The following is a 23,194-nucleotide window of genomic DNA, read 5'->3' as shown; positions in this document are numbered from 1 at the left end:
TTTCCTTTCCTCCCATCAAAAATAAATCAATATTTATCCAACTGAGTGGTTTTGACCAGTTAAGTGGTGGATTTTTATCTGGATTTTCTAAGTGAATTTATTAAATCGGAAGCAAAAAACTTTCGGCGTCAAATTTAGTTAAGTGGGTATGCACTTGTGCTTTCCAAGAGGTTAGAGGTTATTGACCGTATAAAATATGTATATTCTTCCCTTATTTCGGAGTTGGCTTATGGAAATACTTTCGAATTTGTAGTTAAATAAACTTTATTCAATAAAGTACAAAATGTGCTAAGTACAATTATTCCTAAAGTAAGTATTATTTTGTGTTAATTTTTGAGTTCATCAAGCCTGTTTTTACGCTGTAAATCGATTTCAGTTAAACTATTTTATTATATTATGCCGTATTTCCTGGGTGTTGGATTTTATACACTTTAAATAGGGTCCAGCCCGATAAACAGGTCCACTGAGTTTGGCGTTTCAATTCAAAAACAGTTCTGAGCCTTACATTCGTTTCGAAAAAAATTCCCGGCTCAGAGATATTGTGTGCAACACGAACTAACCAAATTGTAGGCGCCGCCCAGGGATGTCTTCCCCGAAGACTGGAGGTCCTGTCTTTCAGCAATCAATGCACTTGTGACTGCCCGCCAAGGATTGGCAGAACTTATTCCTAAGTTAGTAAAGCGAATTTATTAAAATAAAGATGCCGGTGCAGCTAGAGTCCCAGAATGCAAATGGTGGCGATGGCGAGGAGGAGGAAGGTCGATTGGAGTATAAAGAGGTGGATCCGCTGCGGCTGTCAACATTGATCCTGAAGGCTGATCCGCGGTACCGCATCAAGCCAATGCAACAGGTGGTGTCCGCACTCATTGGCGGCCTCATTACGACGTTTGTGGGTGAGTAGATGAATGGTCGTTCCAGGTCGTAGCTCCAAGGTCTAACACATAACCCATGACCTGTTAAGTGACTCCCTTGGAAGTGGTAAAAACGCGGGTGCAGACCCAGCATGCGGTCCGCCAGCGACCGACTATCTCCAAGCTCTGCTACGTCTTCCACAACGGTCTGATGACGCATGTGTGCCGCTCCAGCGACATCTGCATTCCAAAACCGGGTCGGGACCCCCGCGACCTTCGCCCCCTGCGCGGTGCCATGGTGAGTCCGTGCTTTCAACTCCCAAATATGTCTAATAGCACCAACAGCAGTGGAATGTCGTAGAAAATGTAAAAAGTTGACAAGCGAAATAATTCTATTTATGGCTTTTCGCCATGACTTTTAATCTAACAATTCCCATAACTTTTTAAAAATTTTTTTTTAATATACAAAAAACAAAATATTTTTTAATAACTAATTTTGAAACCACATAAGTTTTATTTTGATAGTCATAATATTTATCATATTGACAAATTTTTCGTACCAAATAGCTTAAAATGTATGTAATAATAGTTTTGTTTCTATGACAATTTTATATGGGTGTTCCGACCAAGATTCAGTGCAAGTCATTCATATCTCTTTTTTGTAAGCAGGACGCGTTTGTCAAGATTGTCTGCAGCAGTGGACTGAGCGGCCTGTGGGCAGGCCTCAGTCCAACGTTAGTTTCGGCGCTGCCCTCCACGATTATTTACTTTTTAACGTACGAGTATATAAAGAATTCCCTGTCCCACATCTACATGGTGTCGGGCAAGCTCGATGAATCCGGCGCGGAGGACCAAGTGCCCGGAGCCGACGGCGGTGATCCCCTGGACCTGGCCACCAGGGGGTGGAACCTTAGCGCCACTGCTCAGGCTCCAGCCGCTGTGCCACTGCCCTACTACGTGCCCATGGTCTCGGGCATCTGCTCGCGCACCATCGTTGTGACGGCTATCACGCCCATCGAAATGGTGCGCATCAAGATGCAGTCGGAGTACATGACCTACTCGGAGCTGTGGCGCGTGCTGCGCTCGCTGGTACGCCAGCACGGGTTGCTGGGTCTGTGGCGGGGCTGGCCGCCCACCGTGTTGCGGGACGCCCCCTTTTCGGGCACCTACTGGGCAGCCTACGAGGCGATGAAGCGGGCCTTCGGTGTCTCGGAGCCCACCTTCCTCTTTAGCTTCTTCACGGGCGCCGTTTCCGGAGCGGTGGGTGAGCAGTGCGCTGCCGGACACAGAAAAAGATACAAAATATCATACTAATTTTGTCATCCCAATTTCGACTCCCCTGGAAGGTATTGTAATTTCACTCAAAAGTTTTGAATCAGTCATAATATTTTTTATTAAAGTATATATTTCTGATCAGCACCAGGCAGTCTGTTTTTACCCAAACTTGTACCCTTTGGACTAAGTCCAAGAATTTTATTTTTAATTAAAGAAGAATTTTATTTTTAAGTAAAGTATTTTCAATGTCAAATTTGACCAATTTCGAAATATTTCAAATATTTTAAATATTTGCTTTAAATTTATGCCATGTTAAGCTGAAATATTACGCATAATTTAAATATTTTCGTTATAAACACAAATCTTGCTATTTAATATGCATTGTAATTTACTAAAAATTCATCCATTACTTACTGTTCGGTAGTAGAGAGATTATGGAAATCCCTGACTTCTGCTGATTCTAAAAGATTACTTTTGATTAAAACTACAATACCCTCTACTATTTATTTTGTCTCTAAGCCTAAGCTGCGACCCTGGCGAGAGTAACCGAGTTTTGTATCCGTGTCCCTACAGATGGCCACCTTTGTGACAATGCCCTTTGACCTGATCACCACCCACACGCAGATGGAGCTCGGTCAGGATGTGCTCTACGAGGAGATGGGAGCAGGACCAGGATCAGGAGCGCCAGAAGAAAAAGCTGGACGACCCGGATCGGGATCGGTATCGAGCCTAGGATCCAAAGACAGGCAGCGGACCCCGCCTGGTGGGCCCTCCAAGCCATCTATGTTTTCCCGGCTGAACCACATCTACCGGCAGCGGGGATTACGAGGCCTTTACGTCGGCGTTGTGCCGCGCATGCTCCGCGTGGTTCCCGCCTGTGCCATCATGATCTCCACCTTCGAGTACAGCAAGTCGTTCTTCTTCCACTACAACCTGGATCTTCAGGAAGCGGGTAGGTAAAACGGAAAGGGGGCCAAAGCCGGCTTGGGCACTTTTTTAAGAAACCAGTCTCCAGGATGCACATGCACCCATGAAAATAACTTTTCTTTTTCTTTGAAAGGTTGCAACAAAATTTTGATTTTAAATTAAATTTAATTATAATTCACTAACAAAACTAAACCTAGTAAATTACTTATTGTATTTTAAATATATTAGGGTTTGCATAGATCTTGCCTGGAAAGTCATGAACGCAAGAAAAAAAATAGTTTTTTTTAAAGCGTCCGATTTTTAACGTTTGCAACTCATAATTTCAAAAGTTATATAACTGATGTTTTTCTTAACGATTTGAATTTGAATTCAAATTGTGTTCCAAACTACTTAAATTTCTAAAGCCTGTTTTCAAAATTTAAAAGTGCGGGGGCTTCCCTCAATATGCCAGCTTTTCGATAGACCCGCGATTGCAGTTCCGTTCCGATAACACTATCGATACACGGGAGCGGCAACAGCTGATCGGCCGGCCAGGAATGGGACAAAACCGAGCACGGTGTTTTATTTTGGACCTGGAGACTATTTCACAATGATCGAGGGGCTTGCCTAACAGCCTGGCATTCGCATTCGACAACAATCCAGATTTAAGCACTCGACTCATCTTATTGCTCAATTCCTGCCAGCTTACCGGGGCTCCCAGTGAAGTCACAAGCTAGAGAGCAACTGCACCTGCAATGGCCAAGAGGGAATGGGAATCCTGCGCCCACTTGGCGGCCGCTTGTGCCGCAGTGGCGGCCACTCCCAGCCAGAGCCAGTCGAAGGCAACTATGACAGACCCCCGGTTCCGGATCCGACCCCTTCAGCAAGTGGCATCCGCCTGCACCGGCGCCATGGTGACCGCCTGCTTCAGTAAGTGACCCAAAAAACATGTCGGGATTGGTTCCAATACATTGTCACTTGCAGTGACCCCCTTGGATGTGATCAAGACGCGGCTGCAGGCCCAACAACAGGCGCTGCTCTCGAAGAAGTGCTTCCTCTACTGCAACGGCCTCATGGATCACATCTGCCCCTGCGGTCCGGACACACCCAACCCAGCAGTGGCGAAGCCCGCACCCCGCTTTTCTGGCACCATTGTGGGTAGTGTTATTAGTATGACGAGGATCTGAATCTAACCAAAAGTTTTTACAGGACGCTTTCATCAAGATAAGCCGCGCCGAGGGCGTCGGCTCCCTGTGGTCAGGGCTCAGCCCAACACTAATCTCGGCCCTGCCCTCGACCATCATCTACTTCGTGGCCTACGAGCAGTTCAAGGCCCGCTTCACCGACCTCCACTATAAGTACATGCAACGCCCGGACAGCAGCGCCAACGGCCGCGACATTCCACTTCCGATTCCATTTCTGGTGCCGCTGCTGGCTGGCGTTTCGGCTCGCATTCTGGCCGTCACCTGTGTGAGTCCCGTCGAGCTGATCCGCACCAAGATGCAGTCGCAGCGCATGACGCACGCCGAGATGTTCGGCACCATTCGCCAGGTGGTGCAGTCGCAGGGCATCCTGGGCCTGTGGCGCGGCCTGCCGCCCACCATCCTGCGCGACGTGCCCTTCTCGGGCATCTACTGGACCTGCTACGAGTACCTGAAGAGCGCCTTCGGCGTTGTGGAGCCAACGTTTAGCTTTAGCTTTGCTGCGGGAGCAATATCCGGATCGGTGAGTTGGCGTCAACTTCTCCAAGTTGTTAGCCCCGCTAATTACATGATCGATTATTACAGGTGGCTGCCATGATTACCACGCCCTTCGACGTGGTGAAAACCCACGAGCAGATCGAATTTGGCGAGAAGTTCATATTCTCAGGTAGGCCCAACCATCAGGTTCACACACCATGCACCAGCAGCATTGACAATGGTTCGGTTTGCATTACGGCAGATAATCCCCAGCCCCCCGGCAAGCAAGTGGCCACCAAGTCGGTGGCGGTGCGCCTGGCCAGCATTTACCGCCTGGGCGGAGTGCCCGCCATTTTCTCTGGACTGGGCCCCCGACTCTTCAAGGTGGCGCCCGCGTGTGCGATCATGATTTCGTCCTTTGAGTACGGCAAGTCCTTCTTCTATCACTACAACATCGACCAGCACAACCGAAGCATCCAGGCGTCCGCATCGTGAGATCGTGGGATCGGTCACTCCAAATACCAAATACTACAGTGAATCTGTGTAAATATGTACAACTATTGCCTCAGTTTCCAGGAAATCGGTGGGCAGGCAATCTTCGTCTTCTGCTGGGTTTGGCGAGCCATTTCGAAATTGTTAAATTGTAGTGCAAATAAAATTCTTGTTTTTCTAGTTTAAAAACAACAACAACAAGCTGGCTGGCCGTTCCCACCCAAAATTTGTTGCGCTCCTAGCTAGTCGTAATGTTTTAACTAGAAAAACAAACCAGAAAATGAACTATAACAGATATGAGAGCGCACAAAGGGCCAATTGTTTGTTAAAAATATAATTTTTTTTCAACTCCTTATAGAAATAGAAATTATATTTTAAAACATTAAATAAAATATAGGAGTTGCTTTATAACAATAATTGGTACTTTTCAACTAATCTTTGGTTGTAGTTCAAGGTTTTAACATGGCTTTGCGTTTACTTAAAACTTTTTATTTAATGAGTCGATCCTATGGTTTCTTGGAATGCTACAGAATATCTTACGATCCCTGAGATTTTTAAACTTTATCTCAATGCACATCAAACAAGATTAAAATTACAGTTTCATGTAAACAACTTTTAAACTTGGAGGTCAGTACGAAAGATTAGATAAGGTGTATATGTACACCAGTTAAAATCTTATTATCGATCAAGAGCGAAGGTAATTGCAAAAGGGGCAGTTAAATTAAAACACGAAACTTAATTTAACATTTAGATAACTGTGATTTATGATTTTTAAACTTCAAAGTCAACACAATTTTTACTCTTTCTTATAGAGTATATACGAATCAGTGGTATTGGAAAACAAATAAAAACTGTATTTACCTTTGTCTACAAATTTCATATAAATCGGCCAAATTGGTATATAAAATATAAAAAGTCTCAAATAACACTTATTTATGGTTCCTTATTTATAAGCCATACTCACTTAATGTTTTTGAAATGGCGCCTACTAAGTTAGTGATCGAAAGCAACCTTTCGATTTCCGATTACTTTGCCGAACATATGTTGAGTGCTATCGATAGGCGATCAGGCAACACGTGCATTTTTTGTTTTGTATTTGTGTTTGGATTTTATTTTGACTTAGAAGATTTGTCCGACAAAATGAGTGAAGCCGCAACTGAAACTGCCACGCCCAAGACGCCGGCGAAGGCTAAGAAGGCGGCAAAGCCGGAGGCCAGCATTCCACGTGGTCAACCTAAGTCCAACAGGCCGTGGAAGACGCCGAAACAAAAGTGAGTGCCCCAGCTACTTGCCACCTTGTCCTCCGGCTAACAATCTCTATTCCCTTGCAGATTCAGCCAGATCAAGAAGACCGTGAACCGGCTGACCTTCGCCAAGAAGGAGGCACTGCGCGGGGAGCTGCGCTACATCAAGGAGCGCTCGAAGGAGATCAAGGACAAGCGCAAGGAGGATGCCGTCCAGAAGCACCAGCGCCGCGTGGAGAACGCTGAGCGACGGCTGGCCAACGAGCGCCGCTCGGAGGTCGTCCAGGTCATCAAGAATCCCGCCAAACTGAAGCGCATGAAGAAGAAGCAGATGCGCATGATCCAGAAGCGGGACACCAGCCAGGTGAAGGTGGTCTGAGATGAGAGGTGGTTCCCCCTAACTTAACTTGTATTTTTTTGCTAATAAATCTAGTTTTAATTCAGTAACATATATCTGTGTATTAACGGTCGCAATGCAAAAGTGTGGACTACAAACGAATTTAGCTTATCTTAGCCTAGTTTAACAAATTTACATAGTAATCCAAGGCCTTGCCGCCGCTCTCAGTCCGAAATTTTGTCAATATCTCCTTTCGCCTGTTGTTTAATGTCCTGCCCGCTAAACCTTTCTGCTGCTCCTTAGTTAGTCCTTGGATTAATGCTCTGATGCGTGTCCGCAGCAACAAGTCCAGGCTGTGGACCTGGGACTGATCCTGTGGGGGTCTGTTTGCTGGCGAGGGTGTCTTCGTTGCGGGCATGTCAAGCAGGGTACTTATGAAATCTAATAGAGCAGGTAATTCCGCATCCAGGTCTTTAAGGGTAAAGCTATTGCGCTCCCAGGCTTCCGCGCCCGGTGGCTCCAGCCGCTCGTTCATCTGCCGCACCACGTCCTCCGGCACGCGGCTAGCATCGCTCCTGGTCGAGTTTGCCCGCAGGCAGGAGTCCAGCGAGGTGGCCATGTGTATCTGCCCGTAGACGCAGCCCACATTGCGGCACAGCTGCTGAAGCTTGTGGCGCATACTACGGTAGTAAAAGTTATCGTCGCACAGGATGAGATGGCTCCTGCCGCTACTGCGATCGCCGCTGGAGCTGGTGCGTTGGACTTGCGGTGGCCAATCGGTGTCTTCTTGAATGGCCGAAATTAGTTGTTCTAAAACATTAAAGATGTGCTCACGCTGCTCCCTGTAGTTCGGCTGCCCCAAGGACCGGACATCGAGGAAGTCGTCGTAGCACAGGTGAACGATGTGGCGGACGCGGATGGCAGCCCGCTGGGCCAGCAGCCAGGTGCACAGAGAGGTCTTACCCGCTCCCGGAAGGCCGACCAGCGCAACTAGGCAAATGCAACGCATCGTGTGAGGTTGATTGGTTGGTGTGGTAGGGTGTTTCTTGTGGTCTGGAGGCGACTGCTGACTGTGTGTGTGTGGGAGGGCGGGGTGGACACCGCGATTAGCTATCTAGGATCGAGAACAGCAGCTGCGGCGTGGCATACCACCCCGAGTTCTGCTGCTACATCGACAGGTTGCCGGTGACGCCCGGCTGGACTGGAGTAAGTATGGTGGTGGCCGCCGCCTCCTTCAGTCGCTGCTCCTGCTCCTTCTCCTGCTCCTTCTGTTGCTGCTGCTGGGCCTTGCGGGCGTTCTCCTCCACCTCCTCCATGCGCTTGGCGTTAATCGTGGTCTGCACATCCACGTACACCTTCATCATATTCTGATTGAAGCGGGCAAACTTGGTGACACACCTGTCCACGCAGATGTCCTGAGGGGAGAGGTGTTTAGTTAATGATGTCTTCCAGAGACCCCAACTCCAATACCCACCTCATGGCCGCCCAGGTCGCGCTGGCTGAGATTATCCACGCATCGGCTGAAACACAATTCCGTCACTTTGTTGTATAATGTGAGAAAGTCCTTCAGCTGTAATTCATAGAGGTAAGTACGGATTTCCGAATCCCCCCCAATTTTACGCTTACATTACGCAAGTTGGAATCCATCGGTCGACCAGGACTTGCGTCTAGATTGTGTTTTAATACAGCAATTATACAATTTAATTTTACAAGTCGTCACGTTCGTGACGAGAGAACAGCTGATTTCCATTCAGTTGGATTATCGATAGCAATGTGTAGTCGATTGTAAGGTTTCCCACGTCTGTTATCGAGTTCAAAATTTAATAACGAATCACGAGGGGAGACAACTTCACCAGGAAGCTGCTCTTTTCAATTATTTTGTTTTATGTTTCCTAATCTTGCCTTTAATAACTCTTGATTTTTAAGTCTTAAGAAAAATTATGTTCTATATAATAAAGTAATATATTTTTTATATAAATATTGTTATTATTTTTTAAAGCTGCAACAAATTTATTTATTACTAAATAAACTTGAAATAAAGATTGAAATATACTCTTTAAGTTATATTTTAACAATGTTATTTAAAAACAAGCCAAAAACATTAATATAGCTTAGAAGCTATTGAATTATTTGTTTAATGAAAGTATAACTATTAAGTGATCGCTTCTGGTAAGTTACCATTTTTATAGTAACACTCCAGTTACAATAGTACCGGTCTCACCAATATTGTAATAGTTAAATCAGAATGATTTCAAAATTATAGTTTGTGTATATTTGGGTTTTTGAATACTTATTTTGAGTGCGAAAACGTTACTAAAAAATAAAATGTGCGGACCTATGTGGCCTGTGGATTGGGGCCATCGGGATTGGTGCCATCGGCCGTGGCAGGTCGACTATCGCAGCTGTCCTCGCCACTGCTCGTCGTGGAGGCGCCTTCCTCCGGCGAGGTCTTCACCGCTTCGTCCGCCTCCTGCTGCGCATCCGCCAGTCCGGCGTCCCCCTTGCCGCTCTCCTCGGGATCGCCTCCCTTTTTGTTCTGAAATGGAAACAGAATACGAACTTTGATTATCATCGTTAGGCCTGTGATTATCATTTTGAATAAAAGAATGTAACAATGTATCTGTATTTTACATTACTCATATATCAAAACTATAGGACTAGAGGTAGAGGTATGTATTAAAACCGGGAACCAAAACTGATCATCATATTTTTATATATAATGGTCTTAAAATGCATCTATTGTATTAAAGTTTCAAAATCTGTTATTTTTTTTAATTTTTTCAAACAAATGTTGTGCATTTTAAATAAATCTAAAAAAAAAAATGACTTTAGTTTATCTGCCTGCTCCAGAAATATAATTAGACGATAAAACTCAAATATAGTGCGAAGCTATTGTTTTAATAAAACTCATAATCATTACGGTCTCTGATTGTGTATTGTATAAAACAATAAAATGTATTGGGTTCCCAAAATTTTTAAATATGGGTGTTACCAAAAATGGGGTGAGATGGGTTTAGTTGCTCACCTTCTTGCGCTTCTTGGGCTTCTCGGCCTTGACGGCGTGCAGCTCCTCCTCCTCCTGCAAGGCGGACTTGTAGTTGGCGGGGAAGAACTGGGAGGCCTCCTTGTGGCCCACCACCGAGTTGGTGCTGACGTAGCTGGGACCGTAGGCCATCAGAGTGGGGATGGTGGGACTGCTGACCTTGTTCACCTTGAGCACGATCTTGTCGGTGCTGTGCGATATAGTGCAAATGATATAGATGTAGATGTAGATATAGATATGGAGCATTCACTGTACTCACGGCACATATGGCTTGGCATTGTACTTATCCACCGAATTGGCTAAGAAGGTGGCCGTCAGTGGATTCTCGCCGCTGAAGAAGCCGTAGAGTGGAATGTCCTCGCGACAGGTGTCCAGAAGGATAGCCAGATCCTTCTTCTTGTAGGCGTCGAAGATCATCACGATGTGCGGAGGCTCTGGCACGGGATCCGGCGGAAGAAAGGTCGTGGTCTGGGCCCGAAAGTAGGTGTAGATGAGGGCGGCATGGGTGCGCTGGTCAATGGGCACCCAGATTGGGGGTATTCGGATGGTCTTGGTCTTCTTCTGCTCGGGCTTTGGAACAGGAACTGGAACTGGAGATGCGTCCGCCTCCGTATCCACTTCCTCGCCTTCCCCAAGCAGCTTAGCGCTCTGATCCTCCTGCTCCTCCTCCGTTGGCTCTAACCCAAGGAAGGCAACCCGATAACAATTAACAATTGGGAGCCCGGGACATTACACATTACGCTTGTTGTTTAAAAATCTCAAAATAAATATTACTAACTAATATATTATTAATAATATATTATATTAATATTGTTTGCTTTGATTAAAAAATGTCTGAATATGATGAGAAGTTAAAACAAGGCCTTATACTACAGTTTTAGACACTTCGGTGTAGAAATTAAACTAAAACAAGAAGGAAAGCAAACTTCGGCAAGCCGAAGTTCATATACCCTTGCAGCTATTGCATTAATTAAATACTTTTGAAAACATTTAAATTATGATTTACTTGAGTATGTGCTAAAAAAAACATTGAAACTATGATGATTTGCAGCTCAATTATTAGATAGTTATTTTATATATTTTTATTATTTCTATGGGAGCTATATGCTATAGACGTCCGATTTTGATAAAATTTATACCATAATTCTGAAATAATTAAACATTGCTATATGTCGAAGAACTAAACAAAAAATTAAAAAACAGAAAAGTTATAATTTTTTTTCATTTATTTTTCCGATTGTTCCTATGGGAGCTATATGCTATAGTCGTCCGATTTTTATGAAATTAAAACCATAATTCTGAAATATTAAACCATTACTAAATGTCGAAGAACTAAAAAAAAAAATAAAAAAACAGCAAAGTTATAATTTTTTTTCATTTATTTTTCCGATTGTTCCTATGGGAGCTATATGCTATAGTCGTCCGATCCGGCTCGTTCCGACTTATATACTACCTGCAATAGAAAGACAACTTTTGGGAAAGTTTCATGCAGATAGCTTAAAAACTGAGAGACTAGTTTGCATATAAACGGACGGACAGACGGACATGGCTAGATCGGCTCTACTGGTGATGCTGATCAAGAATATATATACTTTATAGGGTCGGAAACGTCTCCTTCACTGCGTTGCAAACTTCTGACTGAAATTATAATACCCTCTGCAAGGGTATAAAGAATTTGGGCTGTATTATTTAGTATTGAATTTATACTGTCTGTAGTTTATTTCAAGACACAGTTAATAAAACTAAACTTTCAGTTTTTTTTGGGTGTACACGTTATATACGTTGACATTTTAAGTACCTTACCAATTCAGATAAGAAAAATACAAATTAAAAAAAAAAAGAGAGAACGCTAAAGTCCAGTTTCCCGACTATTAGATACCCGTTACAAAGCAAACAAAATTCGAACTAAATATTTGCTCTACAAAACAATCGAAGTTAAGGTGGCGCCCTCTGCCGAACTGCATAGCCAACACTAGAAGCTAAGAGCGTGCAGCGATGACCGGCAGAGCAGCGGCCGAGCAGCGACAGAGGACTTAATAATCTATAACTTCCAAAATATTAGCTCGATTTTGAATGAGTCGATAGTTATTGAGCGAATAAACATATTAAGCTAATTAACTGATCTCTACTATGTCTCAAACAGACTTCCCGATTTGTGGGCTTTGGAGTGGGCGTGTCCACATTTTGTTTTAGGGCTAGTATTTAAATAATATACTAAAAACGCTTTTGTAGGCGGTAGAAGCGAGTAAGACATTTTTAAGATTTCTTTAATGTGTCTATCGTAAAGATATATTTGTTTGTAATATATTTTTACATTCAATACATTTAATTAAATAGATGCGATGGCATTTAGAATCCAGGATCGAAACGAAGGCACACTTACATAGACTGAAAAACCAATGCAATATGGCAAAGCACCTGAGACGACACCCACAAGTTTTGGTCAACAACCAATGGTCCACCAGAGTCCCCAGAACACGCCGATTGTCCATAAGTTCCGGCGCAAATATTATTCTTGGACATAGTAACAAATATACTGCAATAGTTCCAATTTCGTATATAATTGTATACGCCTTGAAGATTTATAGGATATGAAAACACCGGATAGCCATTGTGTGAAGGTAATACTGATGTTGCTCCCCAGCCGGAAACCATTGCAACTGTTCCAGGAGCAGGATTCCTCTTGGCCAAAGGGATACTCTGTACTTTGCTGGTGAACTTAAGTGGTTCACTCAATCTCATGATAGCAATGTCGCTGAAACCATTTGTTTTGAAGTCAAAACTCTCGTGAGACCTTATGGCGGCCACTTTGACAAGGGTTCCTTTGGAGTTTGTCAATGACGATCCCACGCGAATTAGGAAATCTTTGGCCTCCAGTCGGCGTCTTTTTTGATTAAAACGGCAGTGGGCAGCAGTTATGATAATGTCCTTGCTGTAAATAGAGCCTCCACAATGATGTCGCCCATTCACTTGTAGGGACACCTGCCAAGGAGCCTGTTCGATTTTAATGTTTTGCCCACCGATAATCCTTTCCTCCGGTCGAGGAACTCGTTCTGCAGACAGGAAGTTTATAGCCAATAGCAGAAGAAAACTCTGGACGAACATCTTCACTAGCTTTGGATCACAATGTCTGAACTACCGACGGAGCAAGTATTTTATATGCCATGGCCTGTAAGGTTCTCTTCAAGTATTTCTTAGCACAAGTTTTCAACGCGAAAATTCCAAACATTTTTCCTTTTCAAAAACTCCCTTAACGATAAGAATAATGTTAGTTACCCAAACCTGTCAGACTAAATATGAAAAACTAATTCGCATTTATTAAAAAAGAGAACTATGAAAAGAGAGGCAATTAATATTAGTTTATACGCTAACACCCGTCTAAGCACAGTGTATAAGTTTCAGAGTTGTTTATTTAAATGGACCTTTATAGTCTGATTCTATTCACTATACGAGTAAATTGGTATAATAATTAAAATGCCTTGAACCCTTACCAAAAATTCAAAATTGCAAAGCTGATACAGCCAATAAAAACAATATTTAAAAACAAACTTTTTAAAGCTTCTAAAGTTCCATGACTTCTTTTCACAAATATAGTCAACAGCAATTAAATAAATAAATACTTATTATTTAAAAAATATGTAATATATGAATTCCATTTCAATATTTAGTCCAATAGGTTTCGGTATTTAACATTATTCTTATCTTTAAGGAAGTAAGCGACACTTGAAACGAAAACAAATGATTGGAATTCCCCATTTTGAAAACTTCTGATTAGTTTAGAAATACTTGAAGAAAACTTTACAGTCCATGGCGTTTAAAGCACTTGCTGTCATGCGACTAAGTGAACCACTTAAGTTCACCAACAAAGTACGGGAAATCCCTTTGGCCGAGAGGAATCCTGCTCCTGGAACAGTTGCAATGGTTTCCGGTTTCCTGTTTCCGGTTGGGTAGCAACATCAGTATTACCATCACATAATGGCGATCCGGTGCTATCATATCCTATTAGTATTCGTCCGTATTTGGAAACATTATAATCAGAGTATAATTTACGCCAATATAATTAAAGATATGGAACCAATCTACAGAGTGTCCCCTTCCTACGAAACTGGATTCTAACCAAATGCATTTAATGTCAAAGAACGAACAAATAAATCCATCGTGTAAATACCATGGATACAATCAACCAATTTAAATGAGTTCCATACACTATAAGCCAAATATTAATCGCAATAAATAAAAGGGATTCAATTAAACATATCGGAAAGTCCCTCTGAGACATGGTAGACGTCAGTTATTAAGTTTTAAATGTTTATTTGGTCAATAACTATCGACTTATGCTAAAATCTTCCAAATCTAAATTGTATTTTAGAAGTCCACCATCTTAGCCCCGATTTTGAAAACGGTTAGCGGAGTAATGGGTATCTTGTAGTCGGTTATTGTTAAACTGTGCATATACAATTTTTGTTTCGTTTCCTTTGACAAATAATATCTTTTTTTCATTTTTTGTTGAAAAAAGAAGTATTACTTAAATAAACAAAAAAAAAAAACCATTGTTAAGTAAATTTTAAAATAAAACAATTAAAAAACAATAATCATTGAGTAACGACTTTTTTTAAATAAATCAAAAATACGTATTATCTTAACATAATATTATAAAAATTATAAATTTAAAAGTCTTGCATGAAATGGATTTCCAATGTATGCAGTCAGAGAGAATCCACCTGGCGTTTCTCCTTTTCCGTATGGCGATCTTAGCACATGAGTAATCCTAACTGGCAGTCCCTGCTGAGGACCCATTACCCAGGGTGGTGGTCCACACTCACCTGGCTCCGGGACATCCACGCTCACCTCGAGCGGCACAATTATGGGCGGCACGGTGATCTCCTCCTCGTTGAACTCGTCCGGCGGCTTGATGGTCTCCTTGGTCAGCTCGTGGGCGTACTGGCGGAGCACCGAGGGCGGAGTGCCCAGCACCTCCTCGACCTTCCAGAAGCACATGAGCAGCTCCTTGTCGTGGAGCAGCTCGATGACCTCCGGCGCAAGGGGATTCTCGGCTGCGAAGTTGACCGTGGCGAAGTCGCCGGGCGTGATGGGAAAGACCTTGCGGTCCTTGCACTGGATCTTGAGGGGATCGGCCGGCTCGGAGAGTTTCTTGAACATGTCGCGGTTCACCTGCGGCCCGAACACCGTGATCCCGATGTCCGGCAGGTTGGCCATGATGCAGTCGGTGACGCTGTGCAGGTACTCCAGCCTCTTCCGCCGGCTCTCCGCCAGCTCGATCTCCTCGGCCAGGCGCAGCGCCTTGTTGCGCACCTCCAGCTGCTCCAGCTCGATCGGCTGCAGCTCGGTGATCTCGTAGCTCACGTGCGACTCCTTGGCCAGCGTCGACTGCAGCATCCGGGTGATCATGACCACCAGCTTGGGCACGTCCGTGCCGAACATGATGTTGATTGCCTTGCCGTTCTGGAACAACAGTGCGAATGGTTGACACTCAACTTAATTATATTTATTTCATTTTAATTTTGATTTTTTAAAGTTGTTAATTTGTATTGCTGTTCGTATTGTCTATTCGAAAAGTTTCAAATCAAAATCGTTGTAAATTATTACACATCATTTTTTATCTCTGTTCAGAGAAAGAGAGTCGTTCCCCCTTAAACTATATATTATATATTAGAACTGAACGTATACAAATAATTCAACAAAATATAGTTTACATTTTTTTTTTATTATAAAAGTTTAAAATCAAAATTAAATAAAAACAAATATTTTATGTACTTATGTACATGTTTAGTCAACTTTTATCTTGGTATTCAAATTTGATTGTTAATTTATTAATTAATTTGAGTTGAGAAATACTTGCCCAAATTTTGATAATATAATAAAATAAAAATACTATATCCTGAACGATTTTCAGAAAAAAACAGAAAAAATGTTTTCAACTTCACAGCTAATTGGAAATATCATTATCGTATCATCAATCATTTTCTTTAAACATTACATAAAATATATAAATATATACATATGTTTATATATATATATTGTACTCATTTTAAATATCTTTCGCATTGATATGCATCTATTGCAGTTACAAGTTACTTTAAATATGGAAATATTGAATATTTGTTCAATATTCAAGTATCTGAAATATTTATTTAAATGTTACCCATTTTAAACGAAGTCATAATGCATAAGAAAGTAATTGATATCTAATATTTTTTCACAATAGTTCAAATATTTCAATGCTACATCCTTTTCGGAATTGATTTAAATATCTGAAATACTACATTTTGTTTTAAAACATATAAAACGTAATTATGCATTGTATTTAATAGTATGATTTAATAATTAGTTTGAATTTAAGTTAAAAAATGGAATTCGATACTACTCCATTTTTTACAGTGTAGTTTTGGCTTAGCCACACTCACCGTAACAAACATCCAGGTGGGTTCACTCTTCTTGTTGAACCGCTGAAGGGAGGAGATGGACCCCGCCTTGCACTGATGATTCGGAAAATAGGTATAACAGGTGAATACGCATGTAAGTGATATTCTTGGGCTGCCCTATGCCGAGTCTTACGATGGCCAGCTGCAGGTTATCGCCTCCCAGTTCGAGCTTGATCTTCCGGAGGCTGCCCACCATGCCCAGGCAGGAGCCGCACCACTCCGAGTATATGTCGAGCACTGCATCGGTACAATTTGGCATGGGTTAGTGTCGAGCTATGTAAGTGCTGGCTGGTCCCAGCAGCCATCATCCCAAAGTGGCTTCGGCTCCTTCCCATCAGGGACGTGCACGTGCACGTACACGTACCCAGCAATCCGGGTCGCAGCAGAAACTTCTCGAACTCCTCGTCGGTGCTTATGTCCGCCTGGAGCTGCTGCACTCCTCCCTTCTTGGCCATTTTTTGCTCACTGAGTCAGTGAGTATCACCCATTAATCAGGTGCCGCCAATACGGCCAAAATAATGGAGCACAATGTATTGATTAAACGCTGGTTGTCAAGAGAGCAAAGTCACGCAGGATTCGCTACATCTTCATATACATATATGTAGGTATGCATTTGTTTATTTATGCAGAACAAGCTCAGAACATCTGAAACTCCCCATAAAATTAAAAATATATTGCATTCAGAAACCTGATCCGAACACAGTAAGTAAAGAAGGTTAAAGTAAACCAAAATAGACGTTTTATATTTGCATTTCGAGATCATATAATAGCTGCCAAGGGAACGATCGGAAAAACAGGACAAAATCTCAAACAAACTGCTAAAGTGAAGTGTTTTTTAAGGGATTCAGTATCGTTTTGCTTCTTATGAAAATCAGAGGACTTTGATTTATAGTTCCCACAAAAGCGGCTATCGACAGGAACAGAATTGTCCAGCAAATAAATGCATTTTATATTTTATGAAATCAACCAGCTTATACAGAAAGAATCTTTTTATAAATGCTAGATTATACAAACATCGGCACGCCGAGGTTTTGAATCAAACTCAGAGAAATCTTTATACGCACATTGATTTAATTGAAATAGTTTGATAAAAGGGGTGTCTACGTAGCATAAATCAATAGTAATTGGAAATCGGCAGGTCGACAGAGTAAATACTTCTGGGTTTGTCTGCCGCAAATAGTCCCACTTAGTGATCGTTTCGCATTTGCCTGCGCAGCTCTCGCATTGTTATCTGCAAGAAACATTGGGCATCGTTAGCGGGTCGTGGATGAGCTTATTTGGGATCATATCGATGGCGTTAGATACTTGTTTGTCATTTACATTGATGAAGTAATCAAGTGGCTTACGTTATTTACCTTCAGAACTGTGGAACAATCTTTGAAATACAGTTATTTACGCATCGGCTTAAGAAATCTTTAAATAATTTCAAAGTCAATAGAATTTTAGAAAGTTCGAGCTCAAATTCGTAACGAGGGTCAGACAAACTATTACTATTACAGATTTGCTTTCGTGGGCGGGATATGCATGTAAATGTTGCCGGGATGTCGGGGGGTTTGGTTCGCAAGCAGGACACCGGTTAGAGTAGAATGGCGGCATGTTATCACCGGGATGACTGCGGATTATTTACACATCTAATTTAACTAGAAATCAGTGGGCGGCGAAGTGATGCGTTCGCCCCCGTTCAAAATTTTGGTTACGGGTTGGGATTCGGGATCGGGATCAGTTAGACATAAATGCGATTGCGGGCGCTACTGGGTTTGATATCGTATCAATTCATATCTATATCTTCCAGTCGTACAGGCTGCGTGTACGGTATGACCGACTTCTTGTTCACGTCCCTCGACAAGGCCTTTCTCATGTCTGCAAAACGAAAAAAAAGAGGGTGAAAAGGGTCAGCGGTCAGCAGGTCAGCAGATCAGCAAGGGTGTGGAAATAAAGGCGTACCGTATGCATCCTCATCCTGGTCGCCGGAGTAGTACTCGAGTATGGTGCGGTATATAATGTAGCCGAGATTGGTGTACATGTTTATGGCCACCTGGTTGCTCTTCCGCACGAAAAGATCTACGAAATAGGCCCGCTTCCTGGGGGAATGGAAAAAGCAGCAAAGGGTTGTTAACATCCTCATATCCTCACATCCTCTTCGTCATGCTCACTTCTCTGAAATGTCCTCCAGGAAGCTCATAAGCAGTGCGGCCAGTCCCAGTCGCCGGTAGTCGGGCGAGACGGTCAGCGCCGTAACGTGGCCGTGCCAGTTGTCCAGGTGACCCTCCACTTTGCCCATGACTGCAGGGGAAAAGTGGACACTTTAGAAAGGTGTAACAATGGAATCTAGTCCTGAATCTAGTGCCTCCACCAAGTCGGAATCAATGGTTATGTGGGGCAACGAACGCGGAACTTACTGTAGCCCATTATGTGCCCGCTGGGTGACTCCGCCAGTTGGAAGTACTCCGGCCACTTGGCCAAGTACTGCGTGTAGAAAGACAGGCCGTAGGTTTCCGTAAGTGGGTCAAAGTTTCTGGTGGACCAGCCAAAGAGCATAAGATTTACGGAGCCCGAAAAGAGGTTTGCTTCGCAGCATACTCACACATTGTTGAATTTGAAGAGGTCGTCGCAGGTAAAGGGTCGCAACGTGGTCATCTTGAGGCTAATATTTACAATTCAATTTAACCAATTTGCTCACCGGCACTGTCTGCAATAGAGATGGGCCACTGTCGATAGCACAGAAGCTATCGATAATTGGGAAGCTATTCAGCTGGGTACACACCATTTTCCCGCCGAAAGACAAAGCTTTTGGCAAGGGTACAGAAAGAACTCTGGGAATATTTCCATTTGAATGGAACGAATCCCGCTGTAGAAAGGCACATGCAACCAAAGTAATCTGGAAAGGACGACAAGTGTGACCCTGTCTGCATTGAAATCAGAGCTTCCTTGCCGCTGCCACTACGGTCACACTAGCACGCCCACGTTTGCTCCTTCCAGCTGCTGGTATATCTGTTGCCCGAGGGAGCAGTCATGGAGCAGTCTCGGCCGCAGGCGAGATCCTCCTCAGCCTCCACAGGGGGCGGGGTCGGCAAGCCCCAGGACTCTGGGCTCCTCACGCGCGACGACTTCGACGGCGGACCCGTGAGCATCGACGAAGTGGACACAGGACTGTTTTTGGGTAAGCGACCTTGGAACGCTCCTCCTCCACCTCCTCTTCTCAAGTTTCAAGGATTTGCACCCTCTCCTCCGCAGGCAACCTTACGGCCGCCACACACATGGAGACGCTGCGCTCCTTCAAGATCACCCACATCCTGACGCTGGACTCGGTGCCCCTGCCGCAGCACATCCTGGAGGCCAGCTTTCTTACCACCAAGTACATACAGAGTAGGTAGCTCCTTGGAATAGCCCAATGGGGTGTCCCACTGGGGTGTCTGTGTGTTAATCCAATGCATCCCTGCCTGCAGTTGCCGACATGCCGCGCGAGGACATCCTGCAGCATCTGGAGGGCTGTGTGGACTTCATCAGCGCCGCGTTGGCCCAGCAGGGCAATGTCCTGGTGCACTGGTGAGCATGTGGCTTAGCTTAGTCGCCCCCCGGCTCCTTAAGTTTCCCCCGCCATCCACCAGCTACTTTGGCGTCAGTCGCAGCTCCTCCACGGTCATCGCCTACATGATGAAGCGCCACAACCTGGACTTCCTGCCCGCCTACGAACTGTCAAGTCCAAGCGCCGCTTCGTCCAGCCTAACGCCGGATTCGTCAGCCAACTGAAGCTCTTCCGGCGCATGGGCTGCAAGATCGATCCGAGCTGCCAGCGCTACAAGATCCACCGCCTCCGCTTGGCCGGCGAGCAGATGCGCAAGGCCAAGATCCTGCCGCAGAGCTTCCACAATGTGGTCCGCCCAGATCCGGACATCACGCGCGAGAACCCGGAGCCCATTGTCTTCCGCTGTCGTCGGTGTCGCCGCGTCCTGGCCTCCAAATCCCATGTGCTGGAGCACAAACCGCGCGACAGGCCACCATCGCAGGAGGTGGTGGAGGTGGAGCCCCAGCCCCAACCCCAGCTTAAGGCCAAGCCCACCAAGGAGGAAGGACCTGAGCAGCCCAGTGCAGGTGGTCCTCGCATGCTGGAGCAGCTGGCCGAGCGCATCCGGCAGTCGTCATTGGGTTCGCCCAACCATGAGGGCACCCCCAACCATTGCCGCAGCATATTGTTTGTGGAGCCCATTGCCTGGATGCACCGCATCATGCTGAACACCCAGGGCCGCCTGTACTGTCCCAAGTGCGAGCAGAAACTGGGAAATTTTAGCTGGATCAACGGTCGGTTGGGCTTCGCCGGAAGGCACACTAAATGATGATGACTATGAGATTACTAAACCCAAATTGGTGTCTTCTTTTCTTTTAGCCTGCAAGTGTCCTTGCGGGGAGACGATGACCCCGGCATTTTACCTGATACCTTCCAAGGTGGAGCTCTCCAAGGCCGTGCAGAATGTGCAGACCACAGTTTAGGTGCTGTTTGCACGAAAAAGAAGGAGATGGCATCACAGTTCCGGGACAGAAATGGAATTACCAGCGAACACCTAGACTCATGCCCATGTCCACTGTCGCTTCATTGTTTGTAGTCCCTGCTAAGTTTCAAGTAGATCAATCTATAGAAACATTGTGGTATCTGCAATATCACGGTTTTAAGAAATATCACATTTTCAAGTCTTAATTTAAAATATCTTCTTAAGTACTCCATTTGATTGGCATGCACAACAAAAGATGCCCTTTCCTAGAATGATTTATTTTTTATTTCATAATTTAGGGATAAGATTTTGTTGAACCTTAAAAAAACTGTACATACTTTGTAAGTACCAACCACTTTGTTACATTGTAATATATAGAATTTTATAAATTTTGTAATCCTTTTAAAAGTAATGACAGTTTGGGAGTCACATTTCCCAGCGATTTCAAGAATATGTCGAAAATACATACGAATGTGACCGTATCGTTTGGAGTTTAACAATTTTGAGCCATCTTCAAAATAGATTTTATTAATTACAATATTTGACCCACAGAGAAGGTGATCATGTTAAAAATGGCTGCTGAAATAAGCAAAACAAATGTCATGAGTGACGACAATCTTCAATGTACACCAATCAAATGGCCTCTTCGGAAGATGTTTAAATTGAAGTAATTTGAAGTTGTGACTTTCTTCAAATCGTTATATCTTAAATACTGCACTCCTAGAAACAAAACATAGGTATGCAGTTGTGCGTATGAGTCTCACTTTTTTGTCCTGTGCTGTGAGTCGGCTGCACACAACAGTCCTGATTAAACACCGTGCTAAAATATCGCCACCAATCAATATTTGAAAAGAAACTCTTGGAATCGACTCGAAATCGGTTATGAGATCTGTCGTCATGTCACAGTATCAAAGCTTAAGCGAACAGGGCATTGTCTTCGATGGATACCCCCCAAAAAAAATATTTAAATTGTAAATTGTAAAACTAACATATCTGAGAAACTAACTTCGGATTCAAGTTAGTCGGCAAAATGCACTTTTTGTAGACATAAGAAATAATCAAAGCAAAGAGCATTGATTCCTTTCCAAATGGCAAAATACCACTGACAAATCGAGTTGAGATAAGATGTTGTTTCATTTTATATAGTTAGCCAAACCATTTGCCGATATTATAAAATTATACACGTACATACATATGTACATTGTTGGAAATCATGATAAAACCAAATCAATTTTGCTGTTCCGTATGCATTTGCATAGCTTTTTGCATGTTACCGACACACAAACGAAACACACACCCAAACTATAAATGTATTTTAGATATTTTAAACTTTTTGGAAAGTGTTTTACGCGAAACTAAAGAAAGAAACCAAATATTTTCAATGACAATATCTAAATTTACGCGATAAATGTTATAGTAAAAAGTCATCAGTAGCAAAACAGTTCGAGGGATATACATACATATGTATGTAGGTAGTATCCTCGGACATTTTAGGCATCACACCTTATCGATATTGATGTGCTTTGTTGACCTATATATACATATATATATATATGTGCTGTCTGTAAATGAGTGTGCATTGATATTAAAATCAAAATTGTTTGTTTTCCATACCAGAAATGTTTGCTATTTCGAGGCGCCTTCACTTTCACCTCCTTCACCGCCTTTCGGGTTTCCGTTTCCCCTTGCGGCCATGCAGCCATTCGTCTGGACCTGGACCCCGCATCCTGGCTGCCATGGACTTTGACAGGACCATCGTGCAGCAGGACTCGTATCTGGCGGTGAGCCAACTGCTGCCCAGCCGGCAACGCCAGCAACTGCAGGAGCTGATCCCCAAGTCCGGCTGGCTGGAGTTCATGGCCCGTGTGCTGCAGCTGCTCCACGCCGAGCACAAGGTGAACTCCGCATCGGTGGGAATGCTGGTGCGTCGTCTGCCGGCGGTCCCGGGAATGCTACGCGTGGTGCGACTGCTGGCCAAGCACCCCCAGGTCGATCTGTGCATCGTCAGCGATGCCAACTCCTTTTTCATCGGCGAATGGCTGCGGGAGCACGACATCGAGTGCCTCTTCACCGACGTCTTCACCAATCCCGCCTGCGTGCAGTCCAGCGGCGAGCTGCTGGTGCTGCCCTTCGAGGAGCAGGCCCACTGCTCGCTCTGCCCCGCCAATCTCTGCAAGGGGGCCGTGCTGGAGGGGCTCATCTGCAGCGGCCAGTACGAGCGGGTGGTCTATGTGGGCGACAGCTGCAACGATCTGTGCGCCATGCGGCGACTGCGGCGGTGCGATGTGGCCTGCATCCGGCGCGGATACGAGCTGTACGGAAAGCTGGGTGCCCACGGACGCGATCTCTCGTGCGCCGTGCTCACATGGCGCGATGGCCACGAGCTGGAGGAGCTCCTGTTGCCCAAAATCGTGGCGTAGAGCAGTTAGAGTTTGTG

The 23,194-nt window shown here is 44.1% G+C and overlaps 9 protein-coding genes and 1 pseudogene across 12 annotated transcripts; 5 read left to right on the top strand and 5 right to left on the bottom strand.

The window, feature by feature from the left end:
* Positions 1-180: 180 nt before the first annotated feature.
* Positions 181-3,876, top strand: LOC128264199 (probable mitochondrial glutathione transporter SLC25A40). Of its 2 annotated transcripts, XM_052999581.1 has the most exons (6): positions 181-309; positions 377-893; positions 962-1,149; positions 1,521-2,111; positions 2,700-3,078; positions 3,737-3,876. In XM_052999581.1, exons 2-6 carry the CDS (start codon positions 701-703, stop codon positions 3,754-3,756), a joined length of 1,371 nt encoding a protein of 456 aa, XP_052855541.1. In that variant the 5' UTR covers positions 181-309; positions 377-700; the 3' UTR covers positions 3,757-3,876. The 2 variants fall into 2 exon arrangements, with proteins under 2 accessions (XP_052855541.1, XP_052855542.1); XM_052999582.1 differs by lacking the exon at positions 3,737-3,876 and having other exon boundaries at positions 1,521-2,115; positions 2,700-2,861.
* On the top strand, positions 3,543-5,620 carry LOC128264200 (probable mitochondrial glutathione transporter SLC25A40). Of its 2 annotated transcripts, XM_052999584.1 has the most exons (5): positions 3,544-3,962; positions 4,017-4,186; positions 4,242-4,757; positions 4,820-4,901; positions 4,974-5,620. In XM_052999584.1, the coding sequence occupies exons 1-5, from the start codon at positions 3,788-3,790 to the stop codon at positions 5,204-5,206; spliced, it is 1,176 nt and encodes a 391-aa protein (XP_052855544.1). In that variant the 5' UTR covers positions 3,544-3,787; the 3' UTR covers positions 5,207-5,620. The 2 variants fall into 2 exon arrangements, with proteins under 2 accessions (XP_052855543.1, XP_052855544.1); XM_052999583.1 differs by having other exon boundaries at positions 3,543-3,962; positions 4,820-5,620.
* Positions 5,621-6,240: 620 nt separating this feature from the next.
* On the top strand, positions 6,241-6,894 carry LOC128264215 (coiled-coil domain-containing protein 86). The gene is made up of 2 exons (XM_052999597.1): positions 6,241-6,474; positions 6,535-6,894. Exons 1-2 carry the CDS (start codon positions 6,245-6,247, stop codon positions 6,824-6,826), a joined length of 522 nt encoding a protein of 173 aa, XP_052855557.1. The 5' UTR covers positions 6,241-6,244; the 3' UTR covers positions 6,827-6,894.
* LOC128264207 (L-seryl-tRNA(Sec) kinase) lies at positions 6,870-7,808 on the bottom strand. Its single transcript, XM_052999591.1, has one exon. It carries the CDS (start codon positions 7,791-7,793, stop codon positions 6,963-6,965), a length of 831 nt encoding a protein of 276 aa, XP_052855551.1. The 5' UTR covers positions 7,794-7,808; the 3' UTR covers positions 6,870-6,962.
* A 125-nt stretch (positions 7,809-7,933) lies between these two features.
* On the bottom strand, positions 7,934-8,548 carry LOC128264220 (mitochondrial import inner membrane translocase subunit Tim10B). Its single transcript, XM_052999601.1, has 3 exons — positions 8,411-8,548; positions 8,259-8,354; positions 7,934-8,199 (listed from the first exon to the last, which is right to left on the bottom strand). Exons 1-3 carry the CDS (start codon positions 8,429-8,431, stop codon positions 7,951-7,953), a joined length of 366 nt encoding a protein of 121 aa, XP_052855561.1. The 5' UTR covers positions 8,432-8,548; the 3' UTR covers positions 7,934-7,950.
* LOC128264195 (uncharacterized) lies at positions 8,452-17,247 on the bottom strand. The gene is made up of 8 exons (XM_052999575.1): positions 16,635-17,247; positions 16,404-16,507; positions 16,253-16,324; positions 14,651-15,290; positions 10,087-10,504; positions 9,810-10,017; positions 9,120-9,320; positions 8,452-8,585 (listed from the first exon to the last, which is right to left on the bottom strand). The coding sequence occupies exons 1-7, from the start codon at positions 16,723-16,725 to the stop codon at positions 9,120-9,122; spliced, it is 1,734 nt and encodes a 577-aa protein (XP_052855535.1). The 5' UTR covers positions 16,726-17,247; the 3' UTR covers positions 8,452-8,585.
* LOC128264209 (trypsin beta-like) lies at positions 12,096-12,977 on the bottom strand (annotated as a pseudogene).
* A 74-nt stretch (positions 17,248-17,321) lies between the features above and the next one.
* Positions 17,322-19,010, bottom strand: LOC128264218 (N-alpha-acetyltransferase 20). Of its 2 annotated transcripts, none has more exons than XR_008268665.1 (6): positions 18,855-19,010; positions 18,670-18,785; positions 18,424-18,553; positions 18,215-18,351; positions 17,626-18,130; positions 17,322-17,501 (listed from the first exon to the last, which is right to left on the bottom strand). XR_008268665.1 is itself a non-coding variant. In XM_052999600.1 (6 exons), the coding sequence occupies exons 1-6, from the start codon at positions 18,905-18,907 to the stop codon at positions 17,457-17,459; spliced, it is 543 nt and encodes a 180-aa protein (XP_052855560.1). In that variant the 5' UTR covers positions 18,908-19,010; the 3' UTR covers positions 17,322-17,456. The 2 variants fall into 2 exon arrangements, 1 of the variants encoding a protein (XP_052855560.1); XM_052999600.1 differs by having other exon boundaries at positions 18,069-18,130.
* A 107-nt stretch (positions 19,011-19,117) lies between these two features.
* Positions 19,118-22,183, top strand: LOC128264202 (dual specificity protein phosphatase MPK-4). The gene is given in 6 exon segments (XM_052999585.1): positions 19,118-19,430; positions 19,505-19,636; positions 19,717-19,816; positions 19,879-19,961; positions 19,964-20,569; positions 20,655-22,183. Coding segments are annotated over 6 exon segments (1,173 nt in total). The 5' UTR covers positions 19,118-19,282; the 3' UTR covers positions 20,759-22,183.
* A 101-nt stretch (positions 22,184-22,284) lies between these two features.
* On the top strand, positions 22,285-23,177 carry LOC128264208 (probable phosphatase phospho2). Its single transcript, XM_052999592.1, has one exon. The coding sequence runs from the start codon at positions 22,377-22,379 to the stop codon at positions 23,175-23,177; it is 801 nt and encodes a 266-aa protein (XP_052855552.1). The 5' UTR covers positions 22,285-22,376.
* Positions 23,178-23,194: the final 17 nt, after the last annotated feature.

Source organism: Drosophila gunungcola, unplaced genomic scaffold (genome assembly GCF_025200985.1).
Source record: "Drosophila gunungcola strain Sukarami unplaced genomic scaffold, Dgunungcola_SK_2 000060F, whole genome shotgun sequence".
NCBI classification, from domain to species: domain Eukaryota; kingdom Metazoa; phylum Arthropoda; class Insecta; order Diptera; family Drosophilidae; genus Drosophila; species Drosophila gunungcola.
Note: the sequence above shows the minus strand (reverse complement) of the source record. Positions and strands in the feature narration are given on the sequence as shown.